The sequence below is a fragment of the Lissotriton vulgaris genome, chromosome 1_1 (assembly GCF_964263255.1).
Source record: "Lissotriton vulgaris chromosome 1_1, aLisVul1.2, whole genome shotgun sequence".
NCBI lineage: Eukaryota > Metazoa > Chordata > Amphibia > Caudata > Salamandridae > Lissotriton > Lissotriton vulgaris.
The window spans coordinates 676,070,291-676,096,485 of NC_141685.1; the positions used below are offsets into that span (position 1 = coordinate 676,070,291).

The following is a 26,195-nucleotide window of genomic DNA, read 5'->3' on the forward strand; positions in this document are numbered from 1 at the left end:
GCTGTGTCGGGAATTGAACCCTGGTCCCGGTCTGACCTCTGCTTCAGGGTCTGCCTCCTCTAACCAGTGAGACACACTTCTCCACTTTATTTAGTCATCTGGCGAGTGTATACCTGCCTGAAGCTCAATTCCGATAAAACGGAGGTGGTTATCTTTGGCACCCTTTTGCCAGTCTGGTCTGTAGCATGGTGGCCATCGGCTCTAGGTACTCCTCCCTGCCCCACCGTTAAGGTCAGAAACCTAGGAGTAACATTCGATGACCAGCTTAACTTCATGGCTCACGCAAATAAGGTGGCAGCCAACGCCCATTTTAAGCTCAGAATGATAAGGAAAATTATACCTTATCTACCAGACTCGGCAGCCAAGACGTTAGTCACCTCCCTGGTCCTGACATCTTTAGACTACTGTAACGGTCTTTTGCTTAATGCACAAAACAGTCACCAAAAAACTACAGACCGTGCAGAACGCAGCGGCTCGCGTGCTGTCCAAAAAACCTAAATTTGCACCCATCTCGGACACTTTGAAAAGCTACCACTGGTTAACCATCCAAAACAAGGTAAAATTAAAATCATTGTGCACAGTCTATAAAACACTGCAGGACCAAGGACCGCGTTTCCTTAAAGAGCAACTAATTCCCTATAATCCGCCCAGAACACTCCGATCCACCTCACTTAACCAACTAGTGGTTCAACGCAGCAGAACAGTTTCTTGGGGTGACCGCCGCTTTTCAATTGCGGCCCCTAAAATCTGGAATACCCTACCAAACCACATAAAAACAAGCCCCTCACTCCTTCAGTTTAGGAAAAAACTGAAAACATGGTTATTTAATCAGTAAATCAAGCTTCTGAGTCAACTGATCAGGGAGAGACATTATCGCATATTAGCGCCGAGACGCCCACGGGTAATTGTACGCGCTCTATAAATGTCATCAAATAAATAAATAAAATAAATATACTTCGGAAAAGAATAATTGTGGGGCCCAAAGTTTTGTTCAGAAGCCTGCGCTACTGAAGGTCGTTGTGATTATACCAAGGTTGCGTTATCGTGATTCCACCTCATGCCTCTTTACTCCATCATCAGACACCCCGTGGCCCTTTATATCACTTCTGCACATTCTATTCATCTCTGCTTTTTCCCTTTGTCGCTGTTTTTCACGCCTTTCCCTTCCTCTTTCTTTACCCTTTTTGTATTTTTTCTCTCTCTTCCTTTGGATGAAAATATATTGAGGAAAAGTAAGTAATAGCTCCCAGAAATGTGTGCCGGTGGCCCCCACCTTCAACCACTGGCTCAAAATAAGCACTGCGCCTGGCTAAATGACCTGCATCAGAAATGTAGAAAAAAACAACTTGTGGCATAAATTACACTAAGAAATGTGCTAAAAGAAAGACACGTACCCCTTTGGTTGGCTCTTCTGAGAAATCTGAAAAATAAATATATTATCGGTATTTAGATAACATAATATAATTTGTGTATGTAGCAAAGCAGGTGTTTTAAGTACTTTTGCTCACCTTTAGTTTTCACACGGGCATGAATTTCAAAAACAATATATATCAGAGCTTCCCATCCCAGAAATCCTCCCATAACTTTGTCCATCCATTTTGTCGAAGACTTATCCATGATCTGCAGTCCTAGAAATATAGCAGCCACTAAAGGAAGAAAATACACAGTAATGAAGACACGTCACTGACAAGGCGATGCACATATTAGTTTTCTTCCTAAAAAATATGTTTAGGCTATTGGTGAAATGTCATGGTTAAAAAAGTATGTTTGTACAACTCAACAAAGCACATTCTGCATTTTGAATATGAACAAGCATTTGCAAAATGAATAGGCGTGTCCATCACTCTTCAGCACTAACAAAAGTAATAGAAAATTATGCAGGCAGTGGAAAAAAAGGATTGCATTGGGGGTTGTTATAAATGGGGTGTCTAGTTGGCAGAGGTTTGCACCACATCCAAGTACGAACCAACACTAGTCAGGGTAAGTCAAATAAACACCCTAAATTAACTGGTGTTCACCCTCTGGTAGATTGGCATAGAATAGTAAGGGTTAATTTAATAGGTAATGTGTCAAGTATTTGTGTAACACTTAAATTACAGTAACTCAATGAAAACACCACAGAAAGACACCACACCAGTTTATAACAATAGGTGATATAGATCTGATTAAACAAGATCACAATGACAAAACTCCAATAAGTAGAAGTCGATATATGAATTTTTAAAGAATAAATGTGAAAACAGTGCTTAGACGTCATTGTCAGTCAAAAGGTTGCTTGAAGTCGTGAAGGACCAGTGCAAAGCCAAAGTTCAAACTGACTGGAATGGAGGGCAGGCTGGTTATAGGACCCAGACATCTACTGCTGAAGAAATGCCATGGATTGAGTTTTCGTCGATGCCAAGAGTCCACTGCATCATCGTTGAGCCACACAGAGAGGGTTCTGCATCGTCGTGAGTGCTGTTGCAGTCATTGCAAAGCTTAATCATTAGATTCTTCATTGTCAAGCAACCTCTGTGTCGGTGGCCAACACATTGGAAATTCTGAAGCAGTCGAAGCAATGCGTTGGCTTTAGCAGAAATCAGCCGCAGAACTCGCTTCTGAGCCCGGGACTGGAAGAAGCATCTCAGACAAGGGTGGGACTCACAGATGACAGCGTCCAGCAGCATCAGCAGGATTGCAAGAAGTCTTTTGTGTCCCTGAGACTTCAGAAAAACAAGCGGCAAGCCAGCAAGCCCTTGGAGTTACTCTGGGTTCAAGAGAGATGGGTGCAGTCCTTGTCCTCAGCAGGGCAGAGATCAGCAAGCAGTAGGGCAGCACAGCAAAGCAGAGAAGCAGTTCCTCAGAACAGTCAGTCACAGCAAGGTGGCAAGCCTTTCAGCACAGCAGTCTTTACTCCAGCAGAGTTTTTCCCAGGTCTAGTAGTGTACTCATTTGGTAGAGTCAGAGCGGATGTATGTCAGTACAACGCAATCTTTTAGATCGCAGTACTTTACAACGCGGTTATTACAATGCAAGTCGTTACAACGACTTGCGTTGGAGGGCGCGGATTGAGGAATATTATAATTTTACACTCCAACACCAGTCCACGTAACAGTAGGGAAGGTGTTGGAATATAAAATTACAATATTCCTTAACCAACAGCGCAAGTCGTAGTAACGACTTGCGTTGTAATGGCAGTGTGGTAAACGTTGTGCGGTGTAAACACCGCGTTGTAAACGACGTTTACCGTCAGAGCCCTGGTACATTTACTCAAAAGGGCCTTTGATGTAGCGGAATACATCATAGGCTAAGTCTGAAGTGCACAAGGATCCTTTACAACCCTTTCATCGAGTCTCATCAAGCTCTCTATCCCCCAGCGCCTATCAAAGTTAAAGTCACATACGGGGGGGAGATCCGGGCATACCTTTGTTATCAGCAGATCCCCGTCCTGAACGCATAACTCCAGGTTAGGAGAATCCGCTGCATCGCTCTGTGCCGCTGGTGTAGCCTGGATCACTCTCGGGACCTCACCGGCAACCGCGGCATTCGCGCTCACTTTGGGACCAACATTACTCTTCCCTTCCTGGTCCGGAACTGTTTTCCCGGCTGACCCTCGCAGGAGATCAGCCACAGTGGGGCAGGCCGGACCGCCCTTCTGCACAGCCCTGCCTCTTCCATGTTTTGGAGTCTGTGTGGGCGACCCCAGTGCTACCGGAGCTGCAGCCTTCTCCACTCCGGCATCTCCCGATTCCGACATCCTCCTTAGCGCCAGCCTGGCCGCTCTAGCCTTGGCAGCCGTCGCAGCCGTTTTGGGACCCATCACAACAGGTTCTGCAGCTCCAGCGCACCAGGCATGCTCCGCTTCGCCCCCGATCCAACCCAATAGGTAAGATTTCCTCAGCTGGTTTCCATCGCCCTTGGAGATTGTTCGGCCCAAGTATCGTAGTGCAGACAGCCCAAAAATGGTTCCAAGCAGATGCAAATATCTCCTAGCCGGTTTTAAGTCTTCCTCACAGTTCTCCGCGTTTATTTCTCATTCAGGTATCTTCTAATACAGCATCTTAGGTTGGTTTTCTCTGGCTCTCTTGGCTCTTTGTGCACAGCGGTCTCTGGCGACCGCCATCTTGCCTCCTAGGCTTGGTGAGTTCCAATGAAGTGCTCACCCTCTGTCGGTGAGGACGGGACACAGCCTATTCAGATGGGAGTGTGAGCCCCATCTCCCCCTTCCTGCCCAGGAAGGCTATCAGAAGACTGCAGATGAGCCCTCTGACACCCAGCCCTTCCTGTGTTTGTGGCTCTGTAGAGGGAATACACAAAATGTAGCTGTCACCCAGCCCAGATGTGTATTGGAGTCAGGCTGCAGGCACACAGAGCAAAGTTAAGAGCAGAGAAATGTCTACTTTCTAAAAATGGCATTTCTAAAGTGGTAATGTGAAATGCAACTTTTCCACTAAAGAGAATATATCACAACCATTCCAAAGATATTAAACATCAATCAATCAATCAATCAGGAGTTTGTTAAAGCGCAACTACTCACCCGTAAGGGTCTCAAGGCGCTAGGGGTGGGGGGGGGGGGGGGTGCAGGTTTCATTCCATCAAGGAGGGGGTCTGTTGAAGAGCCAGGTTTTGAGGTTTCTTGAGAAGATGGGGAGCGTTGTTGTCTGTCTGAGGTGGAGCGGAAGGGCGTTCCATGCTTTGGCCGCGAGGAAGGAGAAGGAGCGGCCTCCCAATCTGGTCTTTCTGGTGCGGGGGACCTCGGCGTAGGAGAGCTGGGCTGATCGTAGGGTCCTTTGGGGTGCGTGGAATTTGAGCCGGCTGTTCAGGTATGCTGGTCCGGTGCCGTGGAGGGCCTTGTGTGCGTGGGTGAGCATCTTAAAGGTGATTCTTGCCTCGACGGGGAGCCAGTGGAGTGTGCGCAGGTGCTGGGAGATGTGGCTGTGTTTTGATAGGTTGAGGACCAGTCTTGCAGCAGCATTCTGGATGTTCTGTAGCTTGCAGATGAGGTTTTTGTTTATTCGGGCGTAGAGTGCGTTGCCGTAGTCGAGTCTGCTGGTGACCAGGGCGGGAGTGACTGTCTTTCGGTGTTCGAGGGGGATCCATTTGAAGGTCTTACGAAGGAGGCGGAGGGTGAGGAAGTAGGAAAATGAGACAGAGTTGATCTGGCGGTCCATTTTGAGCTCGGAGTCCAGGATGATTCCCAAGTTGCGTGCGTGGTCTGTGGGGGTTGGCGGGTTTCTGACGGCGGTGGGCCACCAGGTGTCGCTCCAGGCGTCGGGGTTTGGGCCCATGATGAGTACTTCTGTTTTGTTGGTGTTTAGTTGTAGGCAGCTGTTTTTCATCCATTTGGCGACGGCTTCCATGCCATCTCGAAAGTTGCGTCTGGCGTTGTTGGGCTCGTTGGATAGGGAGAGGATGAGCTGGCTGTCGTCTGCGTATGACACGATGTTGAGTCCGTAGGTTCTGATGATGGGGGCAAGTGGAGCCATGTAGACGTTGAAGAGCGTCGGGCTGAGGGAGGGGCCCTGGGGGACTCCGCAGGTGGTAGGTGTGGGGTCTGAGAGGAAAGGGGGGAGTCTGACCCGTTGCGTCCTGCCGGAGAGGAAGGAGCATATCCAGTCGAGGGCCTTGTCCTGGATTCCTGCGTCGTAGAGTCTGCGTATTAGGGTGTGGTGGGAGACTGTCGAACGCCGCTGATAGGTCTAGGAGGATGAGGGCTACTGTTTCTCCTTTGTCCAGTAGGGTGCGGATGTTGTCTGTTGCGGCAAGGAGGGCTGTTTCCGTACTGTGGTTTTTTCTGAAGCCGGATTGGGAGGAGTCTAGGATGTTGTGTTCTTCAATGAATGTGGCGAGTTGGCTGTTGATGGCTTTCTCGATGACTTTCGCTGGGAAAGGGAGCAGGGAGATGGGTCTATAGTTTTTTAGGTCGGTGGGGTCCGCTGAGGGTTTCTTCAGGAGGGGGTTGACCTCGGCGTGTTTCCAGTCGCCGAGGAATGAGGCGGTCGCCAGGGAGCGGTCGATGGGGTGGCAGAGCATGGGTGCGATGGTGTCAGCGGCTCTTTTGAAGATGTGGTGGGGGCAGGGGGCCGTGGGGGCCCCTGAGTGGATTGACTTCATTGTCTTCAGTGTTTCTTTGGTGGTGAGGGCTGTCCAGTCATCAATCGCTGGTTTCCGGCTGTCGGGGGTGGTTGGTGAGGGTTCAGTGTGTTGGTTGTCTTCGACGAAGTTGTCGTAGATGCTCTTGATTTTGTGGTGGAAAAAGGTGCTGAGTTTGTCGCAGAGGTCTTGTGAGGGAGGGATGTCGGTAGACTCGCTGGTGGGTTGGGCGAACTCCTTAATGATGCTGAAGAGTTCCTTGCTGTTGTGTGCGTGGGTGGAGATTCTGTCTTCAATCGCTTTTTTGAGTTGATGGTGAGCGTTGGTGGCGGCTCTGAAGTTGTTGTGGGCTTCTGTGGATTTGGTGTTTCTCCAGGCCTTTTCGAGGCGGCGGCATGTGCGCCTGGACTCTCGAAGTTCGGTGGTAAACCATCTGGCTTTCTTGGCACGGGTATTGTTGTTTTTCTTGAGGGGGGCTATGGTGTTGGTGCTGTCTGAGATCCATCTATGCAGAGTTCGGGCTGCGGTGTTGGGGTCGTCGTTTTCCGCGATGGTTGGGGTGGAGTTGTTGAGTGAGGAGATGAGCTGGTTGTCGCTGATTTTGGTCCAGTTTCTTTGTGGAAGTAGGTGCTGGTGTCTGTGGGTGTTCTGAAGGTGAAGTGGACGCAACGATGGTCGGTCCATGGGAGTTCGGTGGTGTGGCTGAAGGTGATGGAGTTTCCTGTAGTGAAGAGGGGGTCGAGGGTGTGTTCTGCTGAGTGGGTGGTCTCGGTCACGATCTGGCAGAGTCCAATGTTGTGGAGGTTGTCCAGGAGGCATGTGGTGTTGGGGTCCAGTTGATTGTCAAAGTGGAAGTTGAGGTCTCCCAGCAGGATGTAGTTGGTGGATGCGATGGCCTGCGGGGAGATAATGTCCGTGATGGAGTTGGCAAAGGGTCCACGGGGTCCAGGGGGTCGGTAGTGGGGCTGGCCAGTATCTTGAAGTGAAGGTGTTCCATCAGTTCTGTGGACTAGTCAGGGAGTGTGCTTAGGCGGAGGCTGGATTTGTGGACGAGGGCGATTCCTCCTCCTGGGTGGGTGGGGAGGTCCTTCCTGTAGATCTTGTATCCTTGGGGGATGGCGATGGCGATGTCCAGTCCCGAGGTGGCATTGGTCCAGGTTTCGGTGAAGAATGCTACGTCCGGGGTGGTGCTGTCGAGAAGGTCCCAGTTTTCTGTGGCGTGTTTGTGGAGGGATCGGACGTTGAGAAGGATGCATTGCAGGGTCTTCGGTTCCGTTGTGTTCTTGTGGGCGGGTTGTGCTGGATCCGTGTTCTTGGCGGTGCTGCAGGTGTGCCGGCAGCGGTGACAGCTGAAGGGTCCATGGGTGTCGGCTGGTGATGCTAGCTTGCAGTTGTTGTTGCAGCCTGGGTTGAGTGCGTGGAGTGCTGCTGGGTCGTAGCGTTGGTGGGGCGGAGGTCCAGGGTTCCTGGTGCTGGTCGCCGACGGGTCGCGGACGGGCGCAGACGTGCTTGCCTTTGACGTGTCTTCGTTGCACAAGCGGCAGGCCCGGCAGTGGCAGCCATTAAGTAGGGGTCGGCGAGGGCTGGACAGCTGGGAGGTGGGAGCGGGGAGAGGAGCTGGATTGGGACGGTCGCGCTGGGGGGGGGGGGGCGCGGGGGCAGCAGCGGCAGGGAAAGGTAAAGGGAGGAAAGAAGGGATAAAGAAAAAAGGGAAAATGAGCAGAAATAAGGCACAAAAGAGCAGAGATGCAGAAAAGGGCAGAAAGGTGAAAGATGGAAAGGGTAGAAAAACGAGTGAAAACGAGTGAAGGAGCAGAGGGAGAGAAAGGGAAAATGGGCAGAAATAAGGCACAAAAGAGCAGAGGTGCAGAAAGGTGAAAGATAGAAAGGGTAGAAAAACGAGTGAAAACGAGTGAAGGAGCAGAGGGAGAGAAAGGGAAAATGGGCAGAAATAAGGCACAAAAGAGCAGAGATGCAGAAAGGTGCAGAAGGGTGAAAGATAGAACGGGTAGATAAAGGAGTGAAGGAGCAGAGTGAGAGAAATGAGACAGTGGTCCACTGGACCACCAGGGATGAGGCGCAGGGAAACCTGCGGGTGGAGGAGGGTCTCGATCACTAACACTCAAGAGTGCAGGGGCAGGGGCACCTCACTTAATGGTGGAGCTGCGAGGGTGGGAGAGCAATTTCACTGACAATGAGTCAGTGGTGTTGCTCCATGAGGTAGCTTCCCATTTCCAATCAGGAATTACAACTTAAAAGGTATTTTAAGGAATCCCCAAAGCTAGCCTAGAAGGAATAGGCCTCACAGCAGTGAAACATGAGTGTAGCTGTTTGTCACTGACAGGAACATATAAAACATAAAAGTGCATGTCCTGCCTTTTAGCTACACAGCCCTCAGCCTGTTGGGTCAATTCAGGCCTACCTTAGGGTTGACTTGTGAAATAAAAGGGGAGCTAAAGGCTTGGCAAGTGGTTTTAAAGGCCAAGTCAAAGTGGCATTAAAATGCACACACAGGCCTTGCAATGGCAGGCCTGAGACAAGTGTGAAGGGCTACTTGTGTGGGTAGCACAATAAGTGATGCAGACCCACTAGTAGCATTCAGATTACAGGCCCTGGGTATATGGTATACCACTGTACAAGGGACTTACAGGAAAAACTAAATGTGCCAATCAGGTACATAACAATGTCCCCATGTTTTAGGGGAGACACCCATGCACTTGAACACTGGCTAGCAGTGGTAAAGTTCTCAGAGTCCTAAAGCCAACATAGAGAATTTAGAAAAAAAGAGGAGGAGGAGGAAGGAAACAGTTTGGGGCAACCCAGTGATAAAGTGACAGTTCCGATGTAAAATAAAGACATTAAATAAAAGAATAAATGTATGGTGACTGTTTACTTGTCAGATGTAAAATAACCCCCATGGTTTCCTGAGAGATAAAAGGATACTACCCTAGCAGCCAGTAGAAAAAATGTTAGACTATAGTACTCCTGATCTGACTGATAATGCTTCAATCCAATGTCTGTATACTCCTATGCCAGAGAAGCCAGTGGATGAATGAGACTGAATGATCCTAAGTTGCTTACTGAATGTGCATCATATAATATATTCACCACTAAATGGCACAAGAGCTGATGCAATCTATCCCTAAAAATGTAGTAATTGGGTACAATTTAATGAAAATGCGCTGAAGAAAGGGAAATGATGAGGCGATCTACTAAGGAAAGATACCTTAACTATTACAGCAAACATTTATCAGCAAATCAGGGGGACGCTAGGTGGCGCACGAGCAGAATGACTGCCATTATGTGAGACTTCCGCAGCCTGGCACAGTCATCCTGTCCCTTATCCTGCCCAAAACAACGCAGATCGCCTAAAACATGCAGGATCCGAACAGCCTGGGCAATGGGGAGCCAGAGTCGCAGGTTTGGCACGGATCTGCCGAGATATCCCTTTTGGTATTGAGATATGCTGAAGCGGCGGCCCGCTCTGTCATCCAGATTGCACTAGAGCTGCCACTGGGACTGGCTGCTCACGCGGGGCCGGGGATCTCATGTGGTGTGTGGGCACAAGAGGCGGAGAATTGGCAGCACAGCGTAGTTAGTCTCCCGGCGTTCCCATTGCGCACCCCGTATACACGGGCAAATTATGAAAGCGGACTTAACTCTGCACGGACAATAATCGGGCACTTGTGTGTGGGGAAGTTTCACTGACTGAGCACCGCGGGTGGAGGATCGGTCATAAGTGGCACTGCCATCTTGCCTTACATCGGAGGGCTCTGTTTTGGCGGTGTGGTACGAGTGATACTCCCCTTCTAAAACTACAGTAATGGCCAGATAAACATTAGCATCTAACGACAAGGTGGAACCAGAGTCACCCTGTCAGACATTCAAGGCTTTTGCCCATTAATTACTGAGGAGGGGCGTGGGAGATAACTGCAGAGACATAGAATTGCTAGAGGCGGGAAGTCTACCTCCCAAGTTCATGGGCATTACAGGTACAAGGAGGTGCACGAATCAAGCAGGAGAGCCAGGCGCGCCAGCCTGCTACCAGGCAGCAACACATGCTCTCCCAGGGCGTTGACCGATAGCTACCGGGTTGAACCAACTGCCCTGACACGACCCAGAGCCTAATTTAAGACAAGCAGCACACAGACAGCCCTCACTTCGAAACCACTCCGGTAATCCCACTGCACTGACACCCCCATCACAGTTCCCATCTCGTCCAATGGTTCCTAGTACTAGATTGGGGAAACCAGACGAGTGTCAACCATGCATCACCTTTGATGCTAAGAAAAACACCCGCCAGCAGACAGCGGACGTAGAGGAGGGGGCTGGTGTGCCACAGCCTGATACACAACCCTCACAGAGTGAAGATATGAAAGCGCTATTACTAAAAGTCCGGCAGGGCTTTGCAGGTATAGCTGGCAAGATAGACACCCTGATCATATGCATGGAAGTGGTTGCCCGTAAGATTGAGGGCCATGAGGCACGTATAAAGGAGACAGAACAACGCATATCAGATGCTGAGAAGAGGACCCGCATCCAGAGCTCAGTATCACAAATGGATAAATTGCTGAAAATCCTCGCTGCCAAGAATGAGGACATCGAAGCGGGGAGCCGTAGATATAACATCCATGTACTGGGCATTCCTGAGAGCACACACACGGGCAAAATGAGAGGCTATTACTAGAAGTGGTTGGGCGGAACTTCTCTCCCCTCACTTCATAGTTGAGCGGACACAGCGCTCCCTCGGACCGAAACCACCTCCTGGAAGCACGCCCAGACCCATTATTGCTCTCCTCCTGAATAATAGGGACAGAGATATCACCCTCCGGATTGTGAGAGAGAAGAAACAACTGCAGTTAAAACCCTTCACCATGTATCCTGATTTTACTGCTGCAGTGCAAGAAGAAAGACGCAAATTTCTACCAGTGAAACAAAAGCTGCGACAGGCCCAAATAGCTCAGAGGGGGTGGGAGGGATATGGTTTAATTAATGTTTAGGTATGCACAATTTACAGCTATCCATTAGTATCAGGGGCCTTTCTTTATGTTCAAGCACTACTGAGTACAGACCCACACTATGGCAGGACTAACATCAAAGGGAAACACGGGTGATACGATAGATACATTTCATTTGAGACTCATGTCTTGGAATATCAGAGGGCTGGGGAATCCGCGGAAAGGGCAGCAAGTATTGGCCTACGTTGACCGTCACCAGATAAACATTGCCATGCTCCAGGAGACCCACGTCAACCCCAAGCTCCCTAATACGTTTGCTAGTAAATGGGCAGAATGCCGTCTTTTTTCTTCGTATTCCTCCTACGCCCGAGGCACAGCGATACTAATAAAAAAACAGACACCTTTTGCCCTAGCAGGTTCGATAACAGATCCACAGGGAAGGTATGTCATTGCCTGGGGCCGACTAGGTTTAGAATCGGTCACATTAGCATGCTGTTATGGCCCTAATACAGATACTCCTGAATATTTTACCAACCTCTGGGGTAAAATTGTGAACTTAGGCTTCACCCACATAATCTAGGGTGGTGACTTTATTGTGGCCCTAAACCTGGCCCAAGACAGGTCTAACACTGCACACCACCACTATAACCAAACTCAGGAGGTCCTCCAGGGGATATTGACCGAAGAAGGGCTGATCGATACCCAGTGCCACACTCACCCACAAGCCTAGAAAGGCACACATTTCACGACTTATGCTGCAACCTGGGCCAGAAAAGACTACTTCCTGACCACGAGGGTACTGGGGTTGACCATCCGAGCTGTCACACACCCCGGCAGAACACTTTCTGATAACTGCCCGGTGACACTGGTGCTTCTCCCACCAGGGTATGACAAACCCAGGCCTAGCTGTAGTCTACAACCCACAGCGTTACTAGATACAGTTTTCAATCACAAGCTGGGGGAGGAGATTCAGGATTTCTTCCAGAGAAACAGAGGATCAGTGGACAGTGCGGAAATAACATGGGAGGCCTTTAAGGTTACAATCAGAGGGTTCTGTATTTCTAAAGGTTTTGGGGTCCTTTGGGACATCCAGATAACATTAAAGTCTCTGGAAAAAGACCTGAAGGCTTTGGAGACTCGGATGGAAGCAGGGGAAACGGGGCAAGTGCAGAAAGAATTCTGAATGAAATTAACGAATTATGAGGAAAATGCAACAAGAGTCGAAATTCCGGGGGCGATATTGAGAGGCTCGCAGGTATGGTGAAAGTGAAAGGCCAGGATGGGCTTTGGCTGAGGCGATCAGGCGTCCACGGTTCTCAAACTATATATTGGAAATTCAGGACCCTGGGAAGTGCGGCATCGCGATACTGAAGATATACTAAATGCATTTACCTCCCATTACACTACACTTTATACTACACAGCGCAGTGGGGTATTAGAACTAGACAGCTTCATGGGAGATGTGACACTGGGTTGGTTAAGTGACACACACAGAGTTCCTCTGCGCTCCTTTCAAAATAGATGAAGTTTGGGAGGCGATAATGCAGATGAAATCTGGTAAAACATCTGGCCTCGACGGCATCCCTGTAGAATTTTACAAAAATTATATATATATCATGGCTCCTGTTCTTAAAGAACTCTAGGAGGAGTCCTTGGAAGTCGGCATACTCCCACCAACGATGAGAGAGGCGCTTATTACCTCTCTGTTGAAGCCCGGCTAGTCCCAGGATTTCTGTGACTCATAGACCCTTATCGCTCATAAATTGCGACGCTAAAACATTGGCCGAGCTTATTGCTAACCGGCTAACACTGCTGGTGGACAAACTTGGCCTCCCAGACCAGTCGGGATTTGTCCCCGGGTGTGCCACTACTCATAATCCCCGCACCCTCTTCTCCTTGCTTCAGACTGTCGCTCCCGAATTCCCATTAGCGTCGGTATTCCTCGATGCTACTAAAGCATTCGACTAGGTGGAATGGGATTACATCTTCGGGTTGCTGCAGCAGATGGGCTTCCCTTCTTTGTTCATTTCTTGGATACGCTTATTGTATCATAAACCCACCGCTAAGGTACTAATTAATGGTCATCTATCGGCTGCATTCCCCATATCACGGGGTACTCGGCAGGGATGCCCGCTGTCCCCCCTCTTATTTGCCATCGCGGTAGAGCCATTGGCATCCAGGTTGCATCAGCACCATCAAGATAAGGCATTCCATTGCCATCTACGTCAAATTCAGCTGTCTCTCTATGCATATGACATTACCCTGTATGTGACGTACCCCCAACAGAACATTAATCCTCTGCTGTGAGAATTCATTGTATTTGGTAGGTTATACGGGGTGCATATTAACTGGGGTAAATCACAAGTGTTTTCTCTGACTTCTGCAGTCACTAGATTTGCTCTGGACTACACACTGGAATGGTGTGATACTGACCTTCGCTATCTTGGGATACAACTCTCTAGGGACAGGGAAGAATTGCTCCGTCTAAACTATGGTACAGCTATACATCGCCTTACTAGCAACATCACTCGCTGGATCGCCCTACCTCTCTCGTTTTCTGGCCGTGCCTCCCTGCACTTTCTATACCTTTTTATGAACATACGCTATCATCCTGGTCGATATTTTTTTTAAACTCTTTGTTCCGAACTACTAAGGCTACTCTGGGGCGGCAAGCAACCACGGCTCAAATGGTCCACACTCATGTGGCCTTATGCACAGGGTGGTTTTGACATTCTGGATTTTTAACTTTATTTTCTTTGTGCACAGGCATTTTACGCTTACTACTGGATTCACCCCCTGCTACATGCCACAGGTGGCTGCGGAGCACTGGCTGGCTGATCCCATCCCACTGGATGAAATAATACATGCTCCTCGGCGCACCCCCGATACACCACATACCACTGTCACAAGTACTGTGGATGCATGGCATTGCATTACAGACCTTCTTGGCTCCCCCCGCTGTATTCCTCGCGACTTCCCATCTCCTATCATCCCTGCATGCCCCTACTGCGGGAGCGTGGCTCTCATCAATTGTGCGCACGAACCAAGATTACTACGTGGGGTGATCTTTCGCAATGGCCTATTCTGCCCCCTCAGATCAGCTGTTCCAGGAGATTCAACCCTCGCCCCTCAACACCTTCTTTTGTCTGTCTGCGGCAGGGAATTCGCTCTGTTTTCCCGGGATTCCCGCAGAAACCCACATGCTTTGCCCCTCTGCATCAGATGCTAGGATCCACTGATGGCAAACACTTGGTATCCTGACTTTATCATGGTATACGCGCACAACATACAGGATCCCCTGGTATAGCCGCACACATTGGAGCATGGAACTGGGAAGGAAGATAACTGATGAACAATAGGAATACTGCTGTCTCCAAACCTCGCAAATTTCTGCTAGTTGTACATTACGTGTAATACACTATAAATTCCTACAACGCCTTTACTACACGCCCGTCAAAAAGTTTAGATTCAACCTTGCAAACAATGACTGCTGTGAGAGATGTAAACGACCGGGAGCAGGGTTCCTACATCTAGTGTGGGAATGCCCCAAAATACAGGAACATTGGGTACTAGTCTTTGACGCTCTTGAGAAAATGACAAATGTCCAGTTGGTAGATGAGGGGGGGTAGCACTCTCAAACTTGAGAAATGTCCTCCGGGCTCCTCAAGTGTCCTTATATAAAGTTTTCTTGCAGTTCATGTAGAATAAATAAACAAGTTCAACTCTTAATGATGCTCGAATTTTTCATCTTGTGTTCTTAATGCATCTCGTTGTATTCACAAGTATACATTCAGTGATAACATCTCAGTTCGTAAATGCACTCAAACTATCCCAATGCATTTCGGCATATAGATCATGCCTTCTTCTGGGGACATGTTCTGTCAACAAAGAAAAATATAGATTTTCTCAAGGTATTGAATGAGTTAAATAAATTGTTAAAGTGTGAAACTGTGTGATATAGAAATCATGCAAATGAACGGTGGTTGGGAGGTGTGACCGCGTGTTTCATTATGAAATGGTGTGTGTTACGCTTTCAAAAGTAACTATGTGGAGTGAAAAACCCGCGATTGACTAACGTGCGGTAAAGCAAAGTATAAGGTGCTCCAGTGAAATTGTAAACAGATAAGATTTTGAACACGTGCTGATTGTTTAACGAGAGAGAGGAGTGATATGCGGCGAAACCCGCAGTGGAATATGAATGCGGTTATTCAAAATGCAATACATGCAAGGTGCTCCGGTGAGGGTACAAACATAATAGATTACAAATACATGCTGCTTACAAAGCGCGAGAAAGTAAAGGTTACTCTAAATGGTACGCGGCTTACCGTAACGTGCAGGGAAGGTTTTAACCAAGGGTGCTATGGTTCTCGACCGGGTTAGGGCGTGACTCAACCCCGGATGTGTTTAAAAACAAGAGGTTACGGAGCAACGTGGAACATGTTTTTAAAGGTGCAGGGTATCTATTAAGTGACACTAAAAAAAGACTGCCCAATCTCGGTCAGTGTGGAAAAAAGAAACGCTCAACAAGAGAAATGTAAGAGAAATGTAAACATGGTATCGTGCGTCGCAGTAAATCTATAAGAATATACCAAATCGGAAGCATTGGCAAGAGTGGCCACGGGGTATATTACATTAAACTAAACTAACAGAATATCATTAGAGTCTTAATGTCATAACCAATGCTAACACAATGTGGTGTAACCATAAAGTGAAACAGCTAATCACATGGTAAAATTGTTTTGAAGTAAATAAACTAATATAAGGAAAATGTCAAAGAAAAATCTCATCATTACTAGCACAATAAGGTGTGAACATAATGTGACTGAGCTAGTCACTAAGCGCATTCTAGGAGTGGATGGCTGAAAAGACAGCGTATTACAGATAACATAAGTATTCCACACGATCATTAAGACCATGTAGTTTCATGCTGGACAAATTGGAAATCCAATAATTGTCCCTTCTAAGCAGTTCAGTGTGGTTGTCTTTGCCTTCTTGTTTGGAGACTGTTTCCAACACGCAATATTGTATTTGGCTGATACCGTGACCTGCTTCTAAGAAGTGCTGTGCGTCAGATGATTTGGTTTGTTTGGTTCTGATGTTGGACTTATGTTCATTAAGGCGTATTTTTAATTTCCTCTCCGTCTGTCCAACATAAATTGTGCCGCATGGGCATTTCAGCATGTAAATGGCATTGGCGGTATCACAGGTCGCTGTGGCTCTAATCTTGATTTTGTTGCCCTTCATAGGGTGGTAATGGTGGTTCCCTGAATTACACTGTTGCAGTGATTGCAATTTCTGCATGGAATTGTTCCTTTGAATTCAGTGATAGTACGGTTAGAAGTTTTTAAAAGTTCTCCTAGATTTTTAGCTCTGGTGAAAGCAAAGATAGGATCGTTATCAAAAATCTTGTTGAAATCTGGTTCTATCCTGAGGATCTCCCAATGTTTTTTGATGATCTGTTTAAATTTGTTACTGGCTGTAGAATATTTGGAAACAACAGTAATTGAATCCCTTTTGGGTGTGGTCGTGTTTGACAGTAACTCATTTCTGGATTTTGTCTCACACCGTTGTTTGGCCTGCTCGAGGATCTGGTCTGGGTACCCTCGGGTTTTGAATCTCTGTATGGTGGTGCGAATCTCATTCTCGAATTGATTGACGTCAGATGTGATCCTTTTGGCTCTGATCAGTTGACTGTATGGCAAGTGGTTATTCAAAGGTTGTGGATGAAAGCTTGAATAATGTAATGTATTGTTCCTGTCGGTTTTCTTTCGGAATAAACTAGTCTTAAATCCTGTGGTGGTATTGGTGATCTTGACATCGAGGAAAGTTATGGATTCTGTTTGAATTTCGTGAGTGAATTGAATTCGCTGGTCAATGGTATTGAGTTGAGACAGTTTTTCCTGCAGAATGTTTTGTGGGCCCTGCCTGATTAAAAAGATGTCATCTATGAACCTTACACACATTTTCAGGTGATCGGTCCATTCGGTCTTGTTGAGAATGTGATCATCTTCGAATCTATGCATAAAAATGTTTGCGTAGGCTGGTGCTGCCGAATTGCCCATAGAGGTTCCGGTCATTTGTTGATACCAATTGTCTTTCCATGTGAAGTAACTGTAAAATAGGGTGAATTGTAATAGTTCCATTAACAAGAGTTTCAATTCATTATCCAATTCAGTTCTCAGCAAACAGTATTCAATTGCTTCAATGCCCATGGAGTGGGGGATAGATGTGTACAGGGATGATACATCAACTGTGCACAGTAATAGATTGCTACGATCCTCTATTTTCACTTGGTTGAGTTTATTAAGAAAATCTGTAGTATCTCTGATGAACGTGGGTAAAGAGGTGACAATGGGCTGTAAGTATTTGTCTAGAAATTTCCCCACAGGATCATGAATGCTGCCACATGTAGATACTATGGGCCTGCAAGGTGGTGTCTGAAGATTCTTGTGTATTTTGGGAACCAAAAAAAATTTGGGACTTTTTGGATATTTGGTGGTGAGGTATTTGGTTGTTTTGTCAGTGATAACTTCATTTTCAAGAGCCATGCTCAGTATGTTGTCAAGTCTTTCCTTAAACTGAGTAGTGAGATTGTTTTGTAATTTCAAATATGTGTTGGTGTCCGAGAGGTGGCGGGATGCCTGGCCTTCGTAGTAAGATGTGTTGAGGATAACGATGGCGCCACCTTTATCTGCCTTCACGCAGGTGATCTGGTCGTTATTTGAAATAGATTTGAGGGTGTTAATCTCTTTGATGGTATAGTTCTTGTTTTTAGGTCTAGAATTGCAGTTGAGTTTAGATAAGTCGTTCCTGACGAGAGTCTCATAAGTGTCAAGGGTCTTGTGTGAGACTGGTGCTAAGAAATTACTCTTGGGACGTAGGCCCCTGAGTTGATCTGGCTGAGCATCAATGGATGTTTGTATTACGTTTTGAAAAAAGTGCCTTAAACGGAGTTTCCTCATGAGTTTGTAAAATGAAATTTCCAACTCAAGTCTGCTGGTGTGAGCCGTTGGAATAAATGAGGTGCCTTTTTGTAAAATCCTTATTTGTGTTTTACTAAAGTGAAAGTCAGAGATGTTGATAACCAAATTATCGGTTACTTCGCCTTGGGTTTGTCCTTCCTGCTCGTTACTGTTCTCGTTTGCGGAGGTTCTTTGGTTTTTTCTTTTTGCCCTCCTGGGGCTTCGCGTAAATCTTGGCCTGACTCTAAAAAAGGCTCGGTGGATGTTGAAGGAGATTCGGAAGTTGCTAGAGTGTTTTGAAGGTTGGATGTTGGTTTCTGTGGTGGAAACCTGGTTCTTCTCCCTTGTTGGTTGTGTCATCTTCTGAAGATGAGGTTTCAGTGTTAGCCGTGTATAACAGCTGTGCGTCTAGTAACAACCCTTCTCATACGTTCAGTTGGTAGATGATACTTACTGGCGCTACTGGGCAACACTGAACAGATACGTAAGCCATATCGCAAATTCATTGCCACATCACTGCTGTTGGCCAAACGTAGAGTGGCTTGTAGGTGGGGTAGGGGACGGCCCCAAAATTCAAGGAGTGGCTAGAGGATTTAGTCTTCTGCCAGGGACAGCTGACAACATATGCTGAAACACTCCCTCGGACTGCTAGGCTTAAGGATATTTGGGGCCCTCTCCAGAGCTATCTCTTAACGCAAGACACAGAGAGATCAGACTCCTCCTGTGGGACATGATGGTTGATGACAGCAATATCACTTATTTTCCCAGTAGTCCACTACCCCCACCCCATTACCTATGATACCTGACATACTCACTAATGCAAATAATTATATACCATGGACCTGCAATTAGTCATTTCTACTCCATATTTCAGGACATGTGCACTATGTGTTATGTGGAAAATATGTTATGAGTTGTCTGTCAGGATCGTCCTCCTGATGCCTTGGGGGTCAAGTTGTCGTATTACACCCGAGTATTTTTCTCTTACTGTAATGATGTAATACCAAGACTTTATTCACCTGCTGTAATCGCTATGCTTCGCTCTTCTTATATCTATTTCGGAACCAGATAAGCTCACTGTTCAAAAATGTATGTATACCTGTACTATGGTTATTAGAAGCTGTAATGTATGTTACATATGATGGAAAATGTGAAATTAAATTTACAAAAAAAATACAATAATCCGCAAATCAACATTCTACACAGAAAAGCTCCACCACATGAGTTCAGCATTGCAATACAAAAATGCAATGGGAACTGCAAAATAACAAAAATAAAAGCCTAAGGCCAGATTTACAAAACTTTCACTCAATGCAGTGCTGCAAGACAACTTCCTTGCTGCATTGCGTGAAAGGAAAAAAGCAGAAATGTGCGTTATTTATTTGGAAATGGCGCACTTCTGCTCTCTCATAATGCTGCTGCACTTCAGGCAGCCTAGCACCAAAGCAAGCACCCAGGCACCATCCTTGCACAACAGCATTACAAGCAGAATCGTTGTGGTGCAATAAGGAATACCTCCCTGCACAAAAACAATTCCTTGAGCATTTCCTCTTTCTAAGTGTGCTGCAGAATGCAGCACATATATTAAAAGGAAACAGCAAGGAGAAAAAAAATGTTTCTCCTAGTTATGCCAACCTCTGGGAGGCGTAGTGATTTCATGCAATCCCAGGTATCCAAACCTTTGTAAATCTGGGATTGCGTGAAATCCAATGATGTATGCACAGGAACACCCATGCTTCACCCATGGATCACCTCTCAGAAAAAAATGTAGTGCAAGCCACTGCGTTGCCTTTTCTTGCCATTTCTTTACAAAGCCACGCAAGTCGGAGCAAATTGCCCCTTGCGTGGCTTTGCAAATCTCTACTAGAATTTTGCAGCCTTGCTGCGCCATGACACATAAGGTTAGTAAGTATGGCACTATGGACCTAATCATGAGTTGCTCATTATATTCTGACCTGTGTGTAAATGCCTATTTACAAATGGGCCGGAATAATGAGTGTTAAAGGTATTTAATGCATCCGATGATTAGTGTATGCGTTAAATACCTCAAGCTTCATTAAAATACTGGTGTATCCAAAATTGGCACATTTAATTTACTTATAAGTCTCTAGTAAAGGCCACTTCATGTGCCCGGGGCCTGTAAATGAAATGCTACTAATGGGCCTGCAGCACTGATTGTGCCACATTTAAGTAGCTCATCAAACATGTCCCAGGCCTGCCGCTGCACAGCTTGCATGTGCAGTTTAACTGCCATTTCGATTTAGCATTTAAATCCCCTTGTCAAGCTTTAACCCCCCCCCCCTTTCATCACATATAAGATACCCCTAAGGTATGTCCTAGGCAGCCTATAGGGTAGGGTGCTATGAAGTAAAAGGCAGGACACATACTTTTGAGTTTTGCATGCTCTCATTTTTCACTACTGTGAAGCCTACCCCTCTACTAGGTTAATATTGGGGATTAGTTGATACACCTATTAAGTAAAATTCTCTGTTCCTAAACCCTGTGTGCCTCTGCCTGCCTCCAATACATGTCTAGGTTGGGTTATGCTGGGCTTTGTGCATTCCATCCTAGACAGTCACACACAAAGGGAGCTGAGGTGTGTGATTCCTGAGCTAAATGGGTGGAAGGAGCCGCCACTTGCACCCGTATGCTGCATACCGCCCTATAGTGTGTCTGGAGTCTGGGCAGAGAAGGGAGAATCCGGTGTGCACTTCAAAGGACCCTTCTAGAAGCTTCTCCCAACTTCCAGAACCAGGCCCGCAAAGTATAAATACTGAGCCCCAGACACCCCACTGTAGTACACTTCTGGACCTGTGGATATGCTGCAAGGAAGAATGACTGCTGTGCTGCTGAAGGACTGCTACTCTGTTGTGCTGAACTGCATGCTGCTCCCTGCCTGGCTGAGAAGGCCTGGACTTTCTCCATTTGAACCTAGAGTGAGTCAAAAGGCTTGACTGCTTGCCTCCTGTTTTTGTAGTCTCAGGGTCATTAAAGACTACCTGCAGCTCTCCATCCACCACCTGGACTCTGCCCGCTGTGCGTCCTACCCTTTCCTGAGGTGCCTCCTCTAATCTAGAGCCTCAGAAGTGGGTTTCTGTGCTGTTCTGCTGAAAAACTCACTAAGTCCCTACTTTGCGCTGGTCAGCACCGATGCATTTGCCCTCGTGGGAGCTCTAGTGCTGCTTGATGATGATGCACTGCCTCTATTGCTGAAGCTCGATAACAATGTAGGGACCCGACTGCACAGTTCGGCACTGACGCATCACCTACAATCCTTCAGATCAATGACTATGCACTGCCTTCACCGCTCCTCTCCGCCTCTCCTCAACATTGACGCTTGTCCTCCAAGGAGATACTGTTTTAGCGGGGGCTGCGTGGCCTCTGTATTTGACCCACGCTCAATAGCAGTCGTCTTGACTTGTCAGATTTGACCTGGTCCACCATGACCTAAAGTAACTTCTTAGCGCTACTGAATTTTAAGCACTAGATTTAAGATATTCTTAAAAAATTGATAACTCCGATTCAATGTATTGGATATTGGCCATTTTGATGTGGTTTTGTGCAGAAACTCAAGCTCCATTTGACTAACTAGCTGTGGATTATTTTTGTGTGGTAGTTTCACTGTTTCATAATCACTTTACACATTGCTTCTTAAGTTAATCCTGCCTGCTCTGTGCCAAGATGAGATCAACACGGGGATAGCTGTAGCTCAAACCACCCATGAGCATAAGGATTCAAATGACCCCATGGAAGGTTGTACAAGCAAGACAATTATTAGGACCTGTAGCTCCCAGTCAATAGCCAGGGTAGAAAGGCTCAATGGGAGAGAATTAAAAATAGTCTCCTGGAACATTGCAAGCCTATCCACCAAATTTAAGAATGAGCAATAGCTATATATAAGGGAATTTCAGATAATATGTTTGCAGGAAACATGGGAACCAGCAAACAATTTCTTCCTAGAGGGATATAAAACCTTTTGCCCGGCGCACAAAACAGCTTCAGGGAGAGCAAGGGGAGGGCTGATTATATTTATAGACCTTACATTACAGTGAAGATGGTCAGATTTGGCTTGGGACTCAGGTTGCTCAGGGGCTCACATTTTTTAATAAAGGTTATAGGTTATTTCTTACAAACTTTTATAATGCGATGTCACATGCACAGGGTTCCGCCAGCCTGTATGAACTGAATACCAGACTCACCCAGACACAGGAGCTAGGGCAGATGACGCTACAGTTGGTTTTAGTGGGAGACTTTAATTGCCACCTGTGCCTAAATTTGAGGGTATCTCATGGGGACTGGTCATCTTGTACGCTCCACGATGGTCCACACATGGAGCACACAAAGGAGGGAAGGGAACTCAGTGGTCAATTAGATATGCATGCGCTAATACATACGATGGACCTAATTGTTGTCAAACAGGGTAAAACGGTTCACCCCACCTTTAAGGGAAGAGGGTGTCTCATTTATTGACTACATTTTTGTTTCTGTCCCACTAAAAAACGGTGATCTAGTTTTAATATCGGGTACAGCGCCTTTAGTGATCATAGTCCTCTGGCCTTACTCCTTTTTGACGCATGTAGCCACCCAGCACCCCATAGATTAAGGGGGGTTGGTGGTCAGGGCTAGGGATCAAGGAAGGAGGCTGCGATGGACACAGGTCAATGGCGAGGCCTTTTATGACTCCCTCTTTAAAAAAGGCGAGCAGGTTATCTTGAAGTGCTTAGATTTCGTAGTGGAAGGGGTGGAACTAGTTGAGGCTTTCAGGAGTGTGGCACAAACAGTTGATAGCTTACTAAGAGCTTCAGCTCATGTGGTCAAAATGGATACCCCAAGATGGTTTGACCCACAATGCTCACAGTCCTAAGAGAGTTAAAAACTGCCCTAAAGATTTCACCTAGAGACAGGGACCGGGTGACTTCATGCGTAAAAAATATGAGCAAGCTGTAAAGGGACGCAAAGGTCAATTGCAACAGCAGACCTGGGAAAACTTTACAGAGGCAATAGCATTAAAGGACTCTACTGCTTTTTGGAGAGTCATAAATAAGCCCTGTTTTCATGATGCAAACAAACCGGGGTTAAGTAATAACATCCTGCCGATGCATTAGCATGATCACTTCCAAGGGTTTTATAATTATCATCCAAGTTCAGAGAAGACACAGGAGCAGAACATGCCCCCACTTACATTTTCCCTGGGTGAGGTGAAAACAGGAATCGAGGGCTTAACCAGGAATAAGCCCCAGGCCCAGATGAGATCCCACCAGACCTTTTCATAAGTAATATGGATTTATGGGCACCCCTCCTAATAAGGGTCATATATGCAGCAGAGGACACAGTAATGCCGGCATCATGGTCCACTGCTACAATCATCCCTATTTTTAAGAAAGGTAATAAGGACAGCCCACAATGTTATCGTCCGATTTCTCTTATTGATGTGTCGGCGAAGGTTTTAGGGCAGGTGGTTTTAAGTCAGCTGACAGATTGGGCAGAGGAGCATCAAGTTATAACTGATGTCCAATTTGGTTTCAGACCAGGGAAATCTACCACTGATCAATGCCTCAATTTATATCTCATTACAGCCAAATACACAGTGGTCAACCCAGGGACGATGTATTTGGCATTTATGGAGCTGACTGTGGCTTTTGACAGAGTAAACCGTGGGAAACTATGGGCAATTATGGGCGGGCTCGGGGTGAATCCGTGGCTCATTAACATCTTAAAGTTCTTACATCTTAACACCAGGGCTGCGGTCAGATATGACCAGGAGGGAAAGATAACAGAATCCTTTAAGTGTTCTAGTGGGATCAGACAGGGTTGCATATTAGCACCGTTTCTGTTCACCCTATATATAAATGGTCTTGATCATGCCCTGGGTACCATACATGCAGATACCCCCCGGGATAGGTACCCACGGGATTCCCGTTCTGCTTTATGCAGACGATGCTCGCACCCCTAAGGGTCTGCAGCTCCTAACAGATGGTTTTGTGTCATTTATGGAGAATCTGGACTTGTCACCCAACCTCGCAAAATCCTATGTTATGGAGGTGGGGAAGAAGCCAGGTAGATCCTATAACTACACAATCGCTTCTCATTGCCTAGGCAAGGTAAGTCCTTTTCACATCTGGGGATTTTATTTGATGGCCAATTAAATTTACAATATTTATTGGAAGATAAGTGCCAAGCTATGACTAGGTGTACTGGATCAATAACAAATTTTGCACACAGGCTAGGACGCTGGAGCCCAGAGTAGATTTAAAAATTATATAGCTCTATGTGCTGTGCTAAAGTGCTATACGGAAGTGAGGTATGGGGATTTATTGAGGCTAAGAAACTGCAAGTCGAAGAGAACATGTATTTTAGACGCCTGTAAAAAGTCCCCCAGAGCACGCCAGCACATTTTATTCATGAAGAATTGGGTGTCAGATTACTGACATGATGGCTGTTAAACCCCTATCCTGTTGGTTAAAGATCTGGGAAAATTAGGAGGCGGCATTAAGCAGGCTGGTTATACAAGACGGTCTTTCCCTCGATCATTTGCTCAAAATCCCTTGGCTGAAATATGTGAAGGAGTCCTTTGAGGAAATGGGTTGTGCAGATTTATTCTCCAATCCTTCTAATATGAGTATGCAGGATAAGGCCGTGGTCGAGGATCGTTATTTTAAGTATTCTTTGACACTCCGTGAGGACAGAGAGTTTGCCAAGCCATCGGTGAGAGAACATCTAGTAGCCAAGTCTACCGAGGGCATTGAACCATACTTGTCCTGTTTAAGCAGAGCTCACAATAGATTTTTAATGACCAGATTTAGGTTAATCCTTTTGCATCATGTACTAGCGGATCCGGCAGGGTTTACAGCGTCCATCGAAATGGAGGGGCCCTGTGGCTGCACAGGACACCCTTCATTTCGTTTTACTATGCCCATTTTATTCTTATCCCAGAAGCCTTTTCATGAAGGGCCTCCTAAAGAAAGCCAGGTTCAGACAAGCTCGTGTGGCTCTGTTATTTTTAAAATTGGCCTCAGATGCTTTAACACTTTTTTGTATTACTAATTTTGTAAGGGCTGCATTTAGATTAAGGATTACAAGGGGCGGAGAAAGCCCATAGACCTCCCACATGCCACTCTTTTATACTGTTTTACATTTTTTGTAACTTTTACCATGGCGTGCTAAAGGCCCATATCCGGTTTGAAGATTAATTCGATGGATGAGGGACATGAAATATGTAATGAGCAAACTCCTTATTTATTTGTTGAGGCCGTGCTATGTCGAATTTAGAATGCTGAACTTTTCTATAATGCTTGTACTTGTAACCTTTTCCATTTTTATACATTGTATCTGCTATGGTGTTTTTATGTGCCGAATAAAGATTGTATTATTATTATTGTTAATCCTTTCTGCTCTGTGCCAACTTACCAGAGGGTGAGCACTGGTTAAATTAGGGTGCGTATTTGACTTACCCTGTCTAGAGTGGTGGTCCCTACTTTAACAGGGTGCCTATGCCAACTAGAGACCCCATTTCTACTATTTGAAAAATGTAAATATCTCAAAAAGGAGTTATATTTTTGTGTAAAGCCCTGTCTGCAAATCTTAATAGAGAAGGCCTTGCATCAAAACCCATTGGTGGTTGCATGGGAATGCCTATGTACAACCCATGGTATGCCCACGTGATGAAAAGCAGTGCTAGCTCCAATTTGTATTACTTTAGGACTTCTTTTCAGCACAAATAAAGTTTGTGCTGGAAAGTAAGTACAAATTAAGCATTTTATTTATTAGTCTGCATCACTTTAGTGACCCAGAGCAAAATGTTAGTAAATTAGCCCCCCTAGTCCTTCAGCTGGAGGATTCTGCAAGTTGATCTTCCTTCGGAGCTAAGGATACCTCACAATGCAAAACACCATTGATCTCTGTGTTGCCCTTCACCCAAACCTATCACTGAAATGCTTTCCTTAAATTGGCACACCATATCCATGGCCCAATCATAGCTCAGCCCTCTTGATCTTTCTACTAAAGATGTATGTTCTTCTAGCCAAGGGCATCATTACCTACATCACCCTGAACCCATCAGTTGTGGTACCTTACTATTATTGGCAGAATATTGTCTCACATATATATCTATAGTATAGCAACAATAGTTTTGTAAACAATATTTAGGGCATGATCCTATTTCTATGTAGGAAATTCTAACATTCACCTATCCAACAATGCCTTG

At 46.3% G+C, this 26,195-nt stretch overlaps 1 protein-coding gene across 1 annotated transcript in view; it reads right to left on the reverse strand.

The window, feature by feature from the left end:
• Window positions 1-26,195, reverse strand: part of LOC147747647 (ferric reductase 1-like) — a 400,432-nt gene that overhangs the window by 11,986 nt on the left and 362,251 nt on the right. The window contains exons 17-18 of the mRNA XM_086954577.1: window positions 1,509-1,646; window positions 1,395-1,420 (exon numbers count right to left, since the gene is read on the reverse strand). Of these exons, the coding sequence (XP_086810703.1) occupies window positions 1,395-1,420; window positions 1,509-1,646 (164 nt within the window). The remainder of the gene's footprint in view (window positions 1-1,394; window positions 1,421-1,508; window positions 1,647-26,195) is intronic.